The sequence below is a fragment of the Limulus polyphemus genome, unplaced genomic scaffold, assembly GCF_000517525.1.
Source record: "Limulus polyphemus unplaced genomic scaffold, Limulus_polyphemus-2.1.2 Scaffold1486, whole genome shotgun sequence".
In the NCBI taxonomy this organism is placed as follows: domain Eukaryota; kingdom Metazoa; phylum Arthropoda; class Merostomata; order Xiphosura; family Limulidae; genus Limulus; species Limulus polyphemus.
Genome location: NW_013667096.1, coordinates 208,370 through 222,257, shown reverse-complemented (window position 1 = coordinate 222,257; position 13,888 = coordinate 208,370). Strand labels below are relative to the sequence as shown.

Here is a 13,888-nt window from a genome sequence, read left to right as displayed (position 1 = left end):
AATACTTATATCAAGCAATTGATAAATGTTTGATAAATATCATATTTCTTTTGTGTAGATAGTAAATTTGTGTTATTGAGGTTTAACATGATTGAGTACACTACCAGATACTTCCAGAAAAGGATTGTAGAATATCATGTACAACGTAATATGGAATATGACCATGATGTAAAAGTCCTCTCTGCTTGAAAGACTAGATTGAGTCCACTAGTAGATACTTCCAGCAAAGGATTGTACAATATCATGTACAACATACCATGGAATATGACCATGATGTAAAAGTCCTCTCTGCTTGAAAGACTAGATTGAGTCCACTAGTAGATACTTCCAGCAAAGGATTGTACAATATCATGTACAACATACCATGGAATATGACCATGATGTAAAAGCCCTCTCTGTTTGAAAGACTAGATTGAGTCCACTACCAGATACTTCCAGAAAGGATTGTAGAATATCATGTACAACATACCATGGAATATGACCATGATGTAAAATTTGAGCACTTCAATATTCTGTTCAAGGCAACAGATGAAAGAACACTGAGATTTAATGAAGCTCTGACCATTAAGACCTTCCAATTCAAAATCAACATCATGGGGAATTAAGTGAAATACAATTTTTGAAATAAATTGTTACTTCCAACAACATTAACTGAATCACAATACCATTGAGTAGACTATCTTTAAACAGTAAAATACTTAACATTCTCTTTGAACTTTAACTTAACTGACAACTGAAATGATGATTAATTTTCATTTATTTATATTACAAGTTTCTCTTAGAATACAAATAGTATAAATAATGTTTGGTGTCTGAAGACATCAATAATTTGTTCACTCTTTAAGCTATCTTCATCTTAGGTAAAGTTTTCAAGTGCACTCTATGTTTAGGTTTCATTTCTTGTCAGTCTCTATTAATTCATTATACATAACTAAAAGTGAATCATTCAATTAAACCAAAAATAACATTTCAGCATTCCACTCTCTAATATTCATGTGACATCACCATTATTTCTTTTTTTTTGTTTGTTTCTTTGTTTTCAAATGGCAACTATGTAAATGTACAAGAACTTTGTTATTTTTTCTGAATATATCTTAAAGGCTACAAGTATGCCTTGTAATAAAACTAAGTTATTGAATTCTTGGATTTAACAATCTAGATAAGGTTCAAGACATAACTTGATTTTTTTATTGAATACTTATTTTCTAAATTCTTCATTATATCAAATCCTTTATCAACAATGGTACATCTAAAAACACTGTTCTTCCTGTTTTACTGCTCTAGGTATAGTTTTTAACAAGTGAAAAACAGTATATAGTTTTGATAATCAAGTAAAAAAATATGGTTTATTATACGATACATGTAAAATGATAAGTTATGATTAATTTCATTGATTATCTATATACTTCCAAACAAAATTTTGAAATAACCAACTTTCTTTTATACAATTTCACATGTAACAGGTGTATAACTTTATAAAATAATTATATAGTTAATTATGTTTAATACTTACAGAATTATCTTTATTACCTTCGTATGTTTAAAATCTTGAAAACCTAATAAAAGGAGCTTCAGATAAAATTTAAACTATCTAGCAAATCTCAATGAATTTAAAAATAATTAGATTTCACAAGAAAAAAAGTTTTTGTGTGTGTGTGTTTAAATTATAATAATAAAAAGTAAAATGTTCTATCTACATGTATATACATTTTGAATTTACTTACCAGTTGAACTGCAATCATTAAAACAGTTTTTAAACTAAACTTCCGATCGCACAGATCAAAAAGATCTTCAAGACTTGGTCCTAAAAGTTCCATCACCAGAGCATTGTATTTCCCACAAGGACCAAAGTAGAAAACTTTTGGAATTCCTTCTATAGAGAAGACCAATAAGATTTTTTTAAGATTTGTGATATACATAAGGGTTATAGTTTTGGAGTGAAATTTTTTTCTAAATTTGAATCAATAATTTTTAAAAATTGTGTAGAATTTTTTTTTCAAAAAAAGGGAGCAAAATTGGGTGAATTCTTTTATATATAATCAAGAAAGAAAAATTTTTGGATTGAAATAGTTTGATTCATAAAAAAAAGCTTCAATAGAAACAAAGTACAGCTGACTAATCTCTCATTTTTAAAAAAAACACAAAATCAGAATTTTTAATGAAGTAATTTACAAAAATTTCTCTGCAAATACATGGAGTGAAAGTTGCGACTCCTCCAAATGCAAAGTGATTTTCATGTTAACATTAAAAAGTCTCAAATATAATTTGCATAAATTCTAAAAACTTCTTAATAAATTTGAAATGTTTTTCTTTAAGTAAAAATTTATATTTTATCTTTCATTTTCTCTACCCAAACTCTATAAAGGGTCGATCAATTTAATCAACCTTGTAATCAGCATAAAAAATATAAAATAAATCTATATTACACTTTTTTTTTCCTTACCAGAATGGCTTCAAATTGTAACAGGAAACTACAATTGTTAATCCTAAATAGTTTAAAGCTCATAACAGCATACACCTATTTCTTCCTAAATTTTATTGTTTTATTGCTCTTTGACTAGTGTCTAACTAATAATCTTGTCACACAAGTTGTAAATCAGGGTTCTCACTAGGATCCCACAGAGAAGGGTCCCCAACTCTCAACTTTTTTCAAGAACCCAGTGAGATTTTCAAAAATCCCATAGGTAGAATTTCATAAACTTGAAAATAATGGACAAAAATCACTTCAGTGACAATGAAGAACTTTATTTACAGTGTGCACTACATGTTTACCTTCTGCAAGTGAAAAAAAGCATGTTAATATTCAATGAAAAACTTTATTTACAATTCATGCTGCATGTTGTTTCCCTTTATGAGTGCAAAGTAATTTTCATGATAAGGTTAAAAATAATTTTCTAAATCTGAAAATTTTCAAATATTATTTGTTTAATCCCTAAATCCTCCAAAATAAATATCAAAGTTTTTTTCAGAAAAACTTTATATTTTATCTGTTATATTTTTCCTCAATATGAGGTTGTTGTTTAAGACTCATAATGTAAGTAAATTAATTATAGATGTAGAATTATAATTGGAATTTTCTCTACGTTAAAATACTTTTATTTGCAAGCTTTTAGCCCTCTTACCAGAGCCTTCATCAAACAAACAATAAACTGAGCAATAAAAAATTTGTTAAATTGAGGAACACTGTTTTAAAATAGGTATCTAGGCAACAGTAATAATAATAATTGATATCTGGTACGAAACTCAATGAAACTTAACTACTTTTTTATACTAAATGTACTACTGCATTAAATAATTTCTATTTAATTAAATAATGCACCAAAAAAAAAACAAAAAAAAACAGATTAATAACATACAAAAAGGAAAAAATAGTTCCATAACTGTCACATTTTTCTGATTTTCTAACTGTGAGGGGTGGTAAAAAAATTAGATAACAGGGAAGACAGATAATAAACATCACAGTTCTCATACTAAGGGAGATTGAGAGTTTTTTTAAAAATATTTCCTTATACTATTAAGAACTTAAATAATACTAAACTTTGATTTATGATCTATGTTCTGATGCTGAGTATATTCATATACATTAATAATAAAGTAGTTTAATTACACTTTGAATGTAATTCTGTGAAAGGTTGTGACGTGCACTTTCACCTCCCCAAGGTGAAAATGTTAATCATGTGGTACTGTCACGTGTCTTTATTTTTGTGCAATTTATTGTCACTGATTAAACCTGTTTGAAGTTGGTTGTGGACAGTTGTGTGCAAACTATGTGCTTCGAAGCAAACTAAGCACATTTTGCAGTGTGTATTTGGTACCGGGGGTAGGGGTGGAATCTCATGTGTCCTGACAAATTCTCCTCCATACAGGACCCAGGAGTTTGGATTAATAAGAACCCAGTAAATCATTCAGCAAATGCATAGTTCATGTTACCCTATCAAATTACATAATGCACAAGTTACTCATGAGCATACCTTGTGAAGCATTTTTATTATTATTTTACTTTATCTTACCTAATCTAACCTAATAAGCTCCTAGTTTTTACATTTTACTTTTATAATAATAAAGATTACACATGAAAGACAAGAAATATAGTGCTTATCTGGGTCTTCTTTTTTTTTTACTGTCGACTGTTGGTGAAAATTAACTCTGTTTTATACTAGCGGTACTACTACACTAAATAATTTATTCAATTACATAATTCACCTAATAACACAGAATAATAACACGTCCTATAACTATCATAATTTTTCTGGATTTCTAACTATGCAATCAATAAAACCTGTTAAACATTCAGCTAAGCTCATCAAAAATAATGTAATATAATACATAATTTGGAAAATTAAAACTTTGGCTTTCTATTGGTCATAAATAATATAATATAAAACATCACCAAGAACTATCGGCAATTTGTGAAAGAGCAAATGTGACAGCTGGGCATGTCAAGTATGCTGATTTTCTAGTTTGTGGCTCCATTAACAAATAAGATGCCCCCCAGTGGCACAGCGGTATGTCTGCGGACTTACAACGCTAGAATCCGGGTTTCGATACTCGTGGTGGGCAGAGCACAGATAGCCCTTGTGTAGCTTTGTGCATAATTTAAAAACAAACAAATAAGATTGAAGTCTATAAAAAGGATGCTTTGCCTCAGTAATAACTATATTATAATGAGTATTTAAGTTAAATTCTGCACTTCTCAGAGGGGGGGTGGTAATCAAATAAAAGAAGAGGGAAGACCTAAAGAGCAAAGTAACAATTTTCATACTAGACAAAATTGAGAATTTTTAAAAATATTTTCATATAAAATTAAGAACTTAAAACTTACACTATATTAGAATTTAACTTATTAATTATGTGTTGATACCAAGTTTATCCATATACCATGAAAATAAAGTAGTTTAATTAAATTTTGAATAATGTAATTCTCTAAAAAGTTCTGACACACACACTTTGACCTTCCCCTGGCAAGAGGGTTAAAGTATTTCCTCACATGAGCAGCATTCCTAAAATTACACTACACTTTTCTGTTGGTACAACCTCTTGTGCTCTGTTTCAAGTAAATGGAAAGCATGACTTCTGTAATGTAATGCATTTTTTGTCTAACATAGCACTATCTCTCTCCAACTCTATCTGCACTGTCAAAAATGATTCAAGCTTTTCTTTCAGAAACACAAGCTTGCCAGAGACTCTTTGTTGCTGTTTGTAAGTGGGAATGATTTCTTTTATGTCATACATCTCTTTGTTCAAGGCATCCTCCCTCTTTAAGAGAGCCATTAAGCCAGCTTACATGTGTATAATGACATGCAGACTCTCAAAGAAGGAACATCTAGAAGGAACAACAGTTGGGAGTTTCATTACATTTTCATTTATAAGTGTTAATACACTCTTCACTGTATAGTCTAGGCCTAATAGGCTAATATTCAATGAAAATGGTCATGTGACTGACAATGTCCAGCAAGGTGTCATTTATATTGTTCACAACAACTGAAAACTGCATTTTACATTTTATATTTTGTGCCTTTTGTTACTAGAATAATAGCCAAAAGTAATTTAATAGTTTTCTTTAAGAATTAAACTTTTAGGCAAATACGGAGTTATCTAAGGAAAAAAAAAGTAAGTTAAAACCAAGACATTTGTTATGTCCCAAAAGAACCGTTTAAGAGATCCAGACATAGAGGTCCAAACTGGGATTTTTCCAGATAAACCAGGACATATGATCACCAAAGCCATATCTTTGACATTCAAGAGTTTACTAACACCTTCACCAACACATGTCATTCACAATCTTTAGCTCGTACTGTGCAGAATCAGATACAATGGCAGTAATATCAGACCACTTCTTCTCATATTGCTGTAACGATTTTGCAAACACTAAAGCAACACTGGCACTGAGACAACATCTAAAACATCTACTAATGCAATGGCTCCTTTTTACAGTGGTGTAATATGAAATCAGTGTATTGACTGTGGACTTTCTAAGTACATCTGAGAGCTGATCAACAACTAGACATACTTTTTTATCTTTTATTTACTCTTTGATTTCTGTCTTAAGTTTCTGAAAGTGTTCAGTCAAGTACTTTTCTTGCAAAGTAGCATACATTGGCATTGATTTAGTTACTGGACAAAATTTCTTCACAAACTCTTCTAAATGTCCATTAGCCACATGAAAGTTAACATTTTCATTACCTTAAAGTTTATTTGCAATAGATACCTCCACACATAGTTTAGCTATCTTCCTCAATTGCATGCCTGAGAGACTTGCATGCTACCAGCCTTGAGGACAATTCAATTTCACATGTATTGCACTGGTGCATGATGATGATGGGGTTACCTTCATAACTTTTTGAAATCACTGCTTTTTTCTAACATGGTATTAATCTTCCTATTTTTATTCACACAGTTTTGTTTTTTTAAAGTAATTTTCAAATTAATACTCTTGGTTTCATACCATAGACATCTTCTGAAGGTTGCCATTTGTGAATTTTGTGAAAAACATTTTTTTTTGATTAATATTTACTATCACCAATAAGGATAATACTGTTTTTATTTAAAACATATCATTAATGTGCTTAGAAATAGCCATTTAGCTAATTTATTATGTATGTTGTTTCAATAAGATTAACATATAAATAACATTCAATAAACACTTGAGTTATCACAATATTTTGTAGTCACCTACCATACTCTAAAGAGAAATGTAACTAATTTAATTACAATTTTATTTTATTTGGTGAACATAACAAAAAAAGCCTCATATATAAACATTGCAATCAAATAAAAGGTGATATAGCTATTAAAAAGTAAAAACACTAACTTTAAACAAAAAGCCAAGAATCAATAAGATACCTATATTAAGCTATAAGCAATCTCCAGTCATTTGGCTTCTTTGTTTCATTTGGTAGTTTGTATGTATATTCCTCTCTAGGTAAACTACTTGTACCTGATGATCACAAAATCTTCTCCAAACATTGTACATTTTTAATATGTTAAACTTCTAATAGTATTTTTTTGTTACCCACTTAACCCACCTCTAAGCAGTATAAACTTACCTAATCTGAAATTATCATATGTCTCTCATTGAAGAAAATTTCAGTATCTTTGAAACAGATACAACTTAACACACAAGTATTTTCATAAATGAAAGGAACTGAAAGAAATGTTTAAAGAAACTATATAAAACTTTTACCCCTATATATTTACTCTACTATTACGTGAGTAGATAGAACAAGAATGAGGGATCATGTGTGAAACTGCTAACGTATGGTAGTACTAGTATCGATACAGTCCCAGCACTGGGCAAGTATGCTTCGCAATTCAGCACTTGGTCAGGCAAGAAGCCTGTTTGGGTACTACATGAATTTCACTTGTTTTACTGATATTTATTTTACCCATTTGACTAAACTGCTGAATAAAATGATATAATTGTAGTTACTGAATGAAAAAATGATAATGATTAACTTTATTCACACTTAAATATGTGTATTTGGCACTGAAACTGACATTTTATAAGCCTAGGACTAGGATAGTTCCCCAGGTATGTCAACTACTGGCTGGTTGAATCCTTTTATCCTTTTCAGTGCTCACTCAGTTCTTCCCATGGACTGTGGTGAGAATGTCTTGGACCAGCTGAACGCACTTGAAACAGCACCTGGTTTTACTCGTCTTCTTTGAGGTAAAGGCCCAAATAACAAAATAATATTTATAAAAATGAGCAAAAAAACAAGCCCAAACAAAAGTCAAATAAAGATGCTGCACAAATCAAAAGGATCCCCAGGGCTTAGGATACAAAGTGGGATATAAAATGTACTCTGGGTTTTGGAGGTGACTACAGAAGTAAGTGGTGGGGATACACCATCTATCAGTCTTGAACTCCGTTCGCTAGTCTCACATGAAGAAATTAAAAACAAAATCTAAAGTAAGAATTAGGAGAGCGAGATGTGGGTGCTCTAGCCCACAACGTCCCACATCTATATCACTCTTCACTGCCAACAGACAGTTGTAGGAAAATGACTGCTCTCCAATGTAAAGAAAGAAAGAAAGAAAAAAATAAGGTTCCACCACTTCGGGGTAAGTAAAGTAATCTTACCTCCTGAGATTGGCATTCCAGCCCCCATTGTAGTAGTAAAGCACTAATCAGTAGCACAGTAGACAAATTATACTAGTATAACATCCCAACCAAGTTATCTAAACTAACTAGTGTAACTCCCAACCACCACCCGTTAAGTCCACTGTAGCTACCAATTTTCAGAATATACACAATCCTTTATATGCGATAAGGTGTTCATTCGCATAAAACTAGTGTCAAGTTGTTTTAATGACCTTATTAAAACTAAAAATACTTATTGGAAACTATTAGCAAAATCTCCTTGATGTTTACTTCTATATATTTATTTAATATGTTCTTACATTTATCACAGAATATTTTAATAATTTTATTCAAAGTTTCTTTACTAAATCCACTGAATATTAATTTCTACATTTATAATGAAATATTGGAATTTATTACAGATTTTACATAATCGGAATAATTGCAAAGTTATAATACTTATAACAGAAGAATATGACACATTACTATTAAAAGAGGGTAAGCCATATATTGGAAAATAAAAATATTTTCTTTTATCAAAAACACTTAGATTGATATCATTATCAATTATTTTTGATTTCAAGATCTAAATAATGTGCTTCTGCATTAGACATTGAAAATTCTTCAATTTCTAATTGACCAGATAAATAGTATTAATAAAATTATTTATCTCAGTATTATTTATACTAATTAAATCATCTATATACCTGTAAGTTAAGGCAAAATTATCTGGGTTTCTACAATTTTCAATAAACCTATTCTCATAAAAAAAGATACAAATTTACAATACAAGTATAATAGTTAGCTCCCATTGGATCTCCTATTTCTTGAATAAATACCTGGTTATTGAAGAAAAAGAAATTATTATAAATGCAGAAACTTAATATATCTATTATATTTTCAGAGCTAAATTCTCTTTCTTCCAGTAGTATGAAAGGATAACAGTACTGTTTATTTAATGAATTCATAACAGAAATTAAATCTTTCAAAGGAATTGTGGTATACAGTGTGGTAAAATCAAATGTTTGAAATTTTTTTATTATCCAAAATGCATCTCTTTTATTATTAATATTTACATTTTTAATTTTATCAAGTAGAATATTAAGTAATTTATTTAATAAAATGGCCAGTTGTTTAATAATTGGTTTTATTGAACTAGAAATAATTCTTAAATTTAATTTGAGATTTATGGAGTTTAAGAATAGCATACAGAAAAGGTAATTCTACAAAAGAATTTGGCTTTGAATAAAGTTTCTTTTATAAACTTTAATGAAATTATTAATTACTGAATCTTTGGAATGATCAATAAGTTTAAATGTTTGTGTACTATTAATTTCATTTATCATAATTGATGCACAAAACTTTTTACAAATACATTCAAAATTACAAATGCATTGTAAACAACTGATTTCAGTTATTAAGCAAATGATCATTTAGACAAAGTAAAACCCAATTATTTTTTATATTCTTCTCATGTACTGGTGCGAATGTCTTGAACCAGCTGAACAAACTTGGATTGGCACCTGGTTTTACTTGTCTTCTTTGGGGTGAAGGTCCAAACAACAGTCACTTTCCAGGTCTACTATAGATTTTGACATACGGCTGCATTTTTATTAATTTCTGGAAAAAAAATGAAGGGTTGTTCAGACCCCCCTCCCCCCTGTAGATATGTGCTTCCATATACAATATTAAAGGAACAAATAAAAATAAAACTAGAAAGTCTATTCAGATGGTATTATATTTTGTTAATAAGTAACAACAATGTTTAACTTCTGCACACTAACTCCAGTAATGTTTTGTTTTTACAGTGAAGGTCTGATATCAGTTAACTTTCTAAAAGTTAGCTGCATAACATGGTACTAAATTTATTATTTTTTATATGAAACAAGAGACTTCCACTATAATAATATATTATTTTGGATTAATCAGTATTGACCTTATAGTCCTAAAATAACCTAAATCTCCCAAACAAAAATTAAAATCATGTTACGGATTAGCTCAGTTGGGTTATAATCCCATGATTTAAAAACTTACATCTTTATTTATAGTAATGTGATTGCCATGAAAATAAAAACAACTAAAAACAAACAGTTCATGTTTTTTTAATTGAAATTAAACAATTATGATTATTTATACACATACTTAGAAAACAATTATAGCATTGATAAACATGATGCCTGTTTTCAAAATTTTTAACAAGTCATTACTTATATAGTTATACCACTTGCATTTTCACTTGTTCTAGACATAATAATATGGAAAAATCTTTTTTCATGAGAATTCTAACTTCTTGGCAATTAAAAATTGATTTTGTAACAACTTTATGTTATAAGAGCAATACATTATGTCATATCCTAAACAATACTAACTATGATGAAAAAAAATCTCAAGTCTAGACACATTGTTAGTGTTTGAAAAAAAAGAAGCACTAGAATTTACTCTGGCAAAGTTTAAATGATGTTTATGCTATTGTTTTAGCTTAGAAATAATCAGTCATTTGCTGAGTGTCCTTAACTGGACTGCTGTTGACTCTAGTTGTGTTGATTTCAGAAAACCTCAAAAAAGATTTTAAGGTAATAAAAGCACAATCAAATAGAAACACTGACATATAATGTTTTTTCTTTACAATATACGATAGAGTAAGAACATTTGACTGCTTTTATTTATATTAATTTCTGGAAAAAATGAAGGGTTGTTCAGACCTCCCTTTAGATATGCACTTGTACAATATTAATTTTTTTAAAAATGGGTGGAGGTGGTTTGGTCCACCTGGAACCTTCTAATAGATCCACACCTGCTTCTACAACATTAAATACAGTTATTAATTTCAGAAAAAAAAAGAATCAAGAGGAGTTTGACCCCTAGATATGTGTCTACTTATAGTACATGAAAGAATTCAGTTATTGGCTCCAAATAAAAATTGAGGAGGAACAGATCCCCTAAACCCCTCAAATCCACACCTACTTATACAACATTAAATAATTCTAAATTAGAAACATAACACAGTGTAAAAATACAGTAAATGTACACTTTATTTAACACTTGAATAGGTGGAGAGCTGGAGGTGGGTGCTGCCAACCAGTTGCTTTCCCTCTAGTCAGCAGTTCAAAACTTAGCGATAGTTATTAGTGGTTTTGCAATAGCATAGGCAGGGTGAGAAGGTTTAGTAGCAATGGAAATTGAATCCAAAAAATCTTAAGTCACGAGGCACTCTAGCCCCAAACCATGTAGCTTTGTGCTTAGCAACATAAACGTATAATGCTAATATTTCAATTACTTGGATAGTTGGAATAATCCAAAATACTTATTATCAGAACTAAACATTTTTCTTATCTCCATACACAGATAGCTATTTTCCTCTTCAAGTTGCATGTATCTGCCTGAGAGATGCATGGTACCAGACTTATAAAACTCCAACCTAAATTCATGTGAATTTGCACTACGACATGATAACGTATCATGCAGCAAAACCCTCCATCAATATGAGTGTGACACATCTCCCTGTGCATATCCTCCCTCTACATTTATGCATAAGAATCCTCATTCTCTGATAAGACAATAAAGAAGGTACACCGAGAAAATGGGAAAGATGGGTGGGAAAGATGAGAAGAGGCGAGTATCTATCAGAAGTACATTTTCAGGTAAGAAAAACGTTAACTACCTCCATACACAGATAGCTAGAATCCCACACGGAGATAGTAAAGTGACTGATGCAAAGACTAGCTAGATAAGTCTCCTTCTGAAAGCATCCAAATGAAGCCCATGGAGTATGACACCTGATAGCAGGGGCTCCATAATGGAATACCCATGAGAGACAGCATCTCTTCTCATCCAGGGGATACTCTCTGCCCATGTTTTAGAAGAGATGAGACTAAAAGCCAGAAATATGTGGCAAGGATGGACGGAAAAGTTACATAACCATCTGAGTACTCACATACAAGCCGTTGGACAACCAATAAGGGTAGTGAAGTTAGGGCTTCTTTTCTGTACCTTGTGAACTCACCTCCTCTATCACCAGACTCAAAGGGTCAAAACTAGCTGTGGGAGAAGGGCACTTGCAATAAGTATCTGTGCACATCTCCACAACTGTAAGTCACTATGGGTCACATGCCAGCTGCAGGAGGAGGGCACCATATTTGAATATATCTTTATGGATACTTAACAGTCTTGCCACTAGCAGGTCAAAGTTACATTTAAAATTTAGTTAAAGTTATAATTTTCCCATACTGAAAACGTATTTCCAATAGATACTTACCTTTTCTCACAAGATTAGCTATTCTCATTCAGTGCTGCTCTCTATATGCAAACATTTTCTTTACACATGCCACAAGCCTTGCGCTCTCCCTTGTTGGAATTAGTATATTTCAACGTGTCTCTCATGCAAATCATCATGTGTCATCTATTAACTCTTTCAACACGGGGTCGACCAACTTGACAGAGTCACGTGACCTTCTGTACTAGTTTAAAGTTGACATCAATTTAATACTTATAACTCTCTATATATTGGGTATATCTTCACAAAATTTGGCAGTCTTTCACATACAAAAAGTCATATTTCTTAGTGAAGTAATTTTCATGTTAAAATTAAAAATACTTTTTGCCATCTCAAATTTCCTTTGTGTAATCCCTAAAACCTCCTAAATGCATTTCAAACTTTTTTTTTCACTAAATCCTTATAGTTTATATGTTATACCTCTACCCTAATCTCAAAACTGGATCGGTCAATTCTCGACTGATCTCGTAACCACACACACACACACACAAATCGACATAAACCTAAATTAACCTTCTTTTCTTTCTAGTATGACTTCAGATTGTAACCTGAAACTATATTTGTTTATCCTAAGTAGCTCTAAGTTCGTAACATTATACATCTATTTATAATTAAATTTTATTATTTTATTGCCATTTATATTGCCCATTGAACTGTGTATAACTGCTATCCATGCCATTATAAGTTGTAAATCACTCACGGAATGTGCAGCTCACGTTACGCTATTGAATTACATTACCAACGAGCTTGCGTGCGTGCTTCATTAACAATTTTAATTATATTATTATTATTACTTGTTTTACCTATTCTAGTCTTAAATAACTTAAAAAGATCCGTACTTTTAATTTTAGTTACTTTTATAGTAATAAATATGAAAAACAAGAAATAAAGTACTTGCCCAATCTTCTTTTTTCTTGCCCTCGATTGTCGAGTAGAGTTAAGCCTGATTTGTTTTAGTGATTATGGTAAAGCACTTAACAATTTTTATTTAATTAAATAATAAACCAAAGAATATAGACTAATAACATGCAAAAAGTAGACAAATTCACTAACTCCTAAAAATTTTCCTAGCTTTCTAACTATGCGACAAGAGCCACAAGAAATTCATCCAAGCTAGTCATTAACTTTCCACGGGAACGATGTTGCTACTGAGAGTGACATTGATGGTTATCTATTCAGAACACAATATTATACAATATGCTATTTGATAGATGAAAACCTTGACTTTCTATTGGTTATAAATAATATACAATGAAACGTAAGAGAGAGAACTATCAACCACTTGTGAAAGAGAGGATGTGGCAGGAGGGGTCTGATTTTCTCTTTGATAGCTTTGTAACAAAACAAAATTGAAGGCAATAATAATTATGGTCTTTTTGAGCAATAACGATTTTATAGAGAGCATTTTAGTTTAATTTCATACATTTTCGAGTGGTGATGGATAAAATAGGGATGATGACATGCTAAGACAAAATTTGTCATGTGTGTTACACTAGTGGGAATTCAGGATTTTTTTATACTTTTCCTTTTAG

The 13,888-nt window shown here is 30.7% G+C and overlaps 1 protein-coding gene across 2 annotated transcripts in view; it reads right to left on the bottom strand.

Annotated features, from left to right (window-relative positions):
- LOC106463797 (casein kinase I-like) overlaps positions 1 to 13,888 on the bottom strand; it is an 82,157-nt gene that overhangs the window by 36,714 nt on the left and 31,555 nt on the right. The window contains exon 4 of one of the 2 annotated variants that reach the window (XM_013923863.2): positions 1,725 to 1,873. In XM_013923863.2, the coding sequence (XP_013779317.2) occupies positions 1,725 to 1,873 (149 nt within the window). The remainder of the gene's footprint in view (positions 1 to 1,724; positions 1,874 to 13,888) is intronic. The other variant, XM_022391403.1, reaches the window with a different exon arrangement.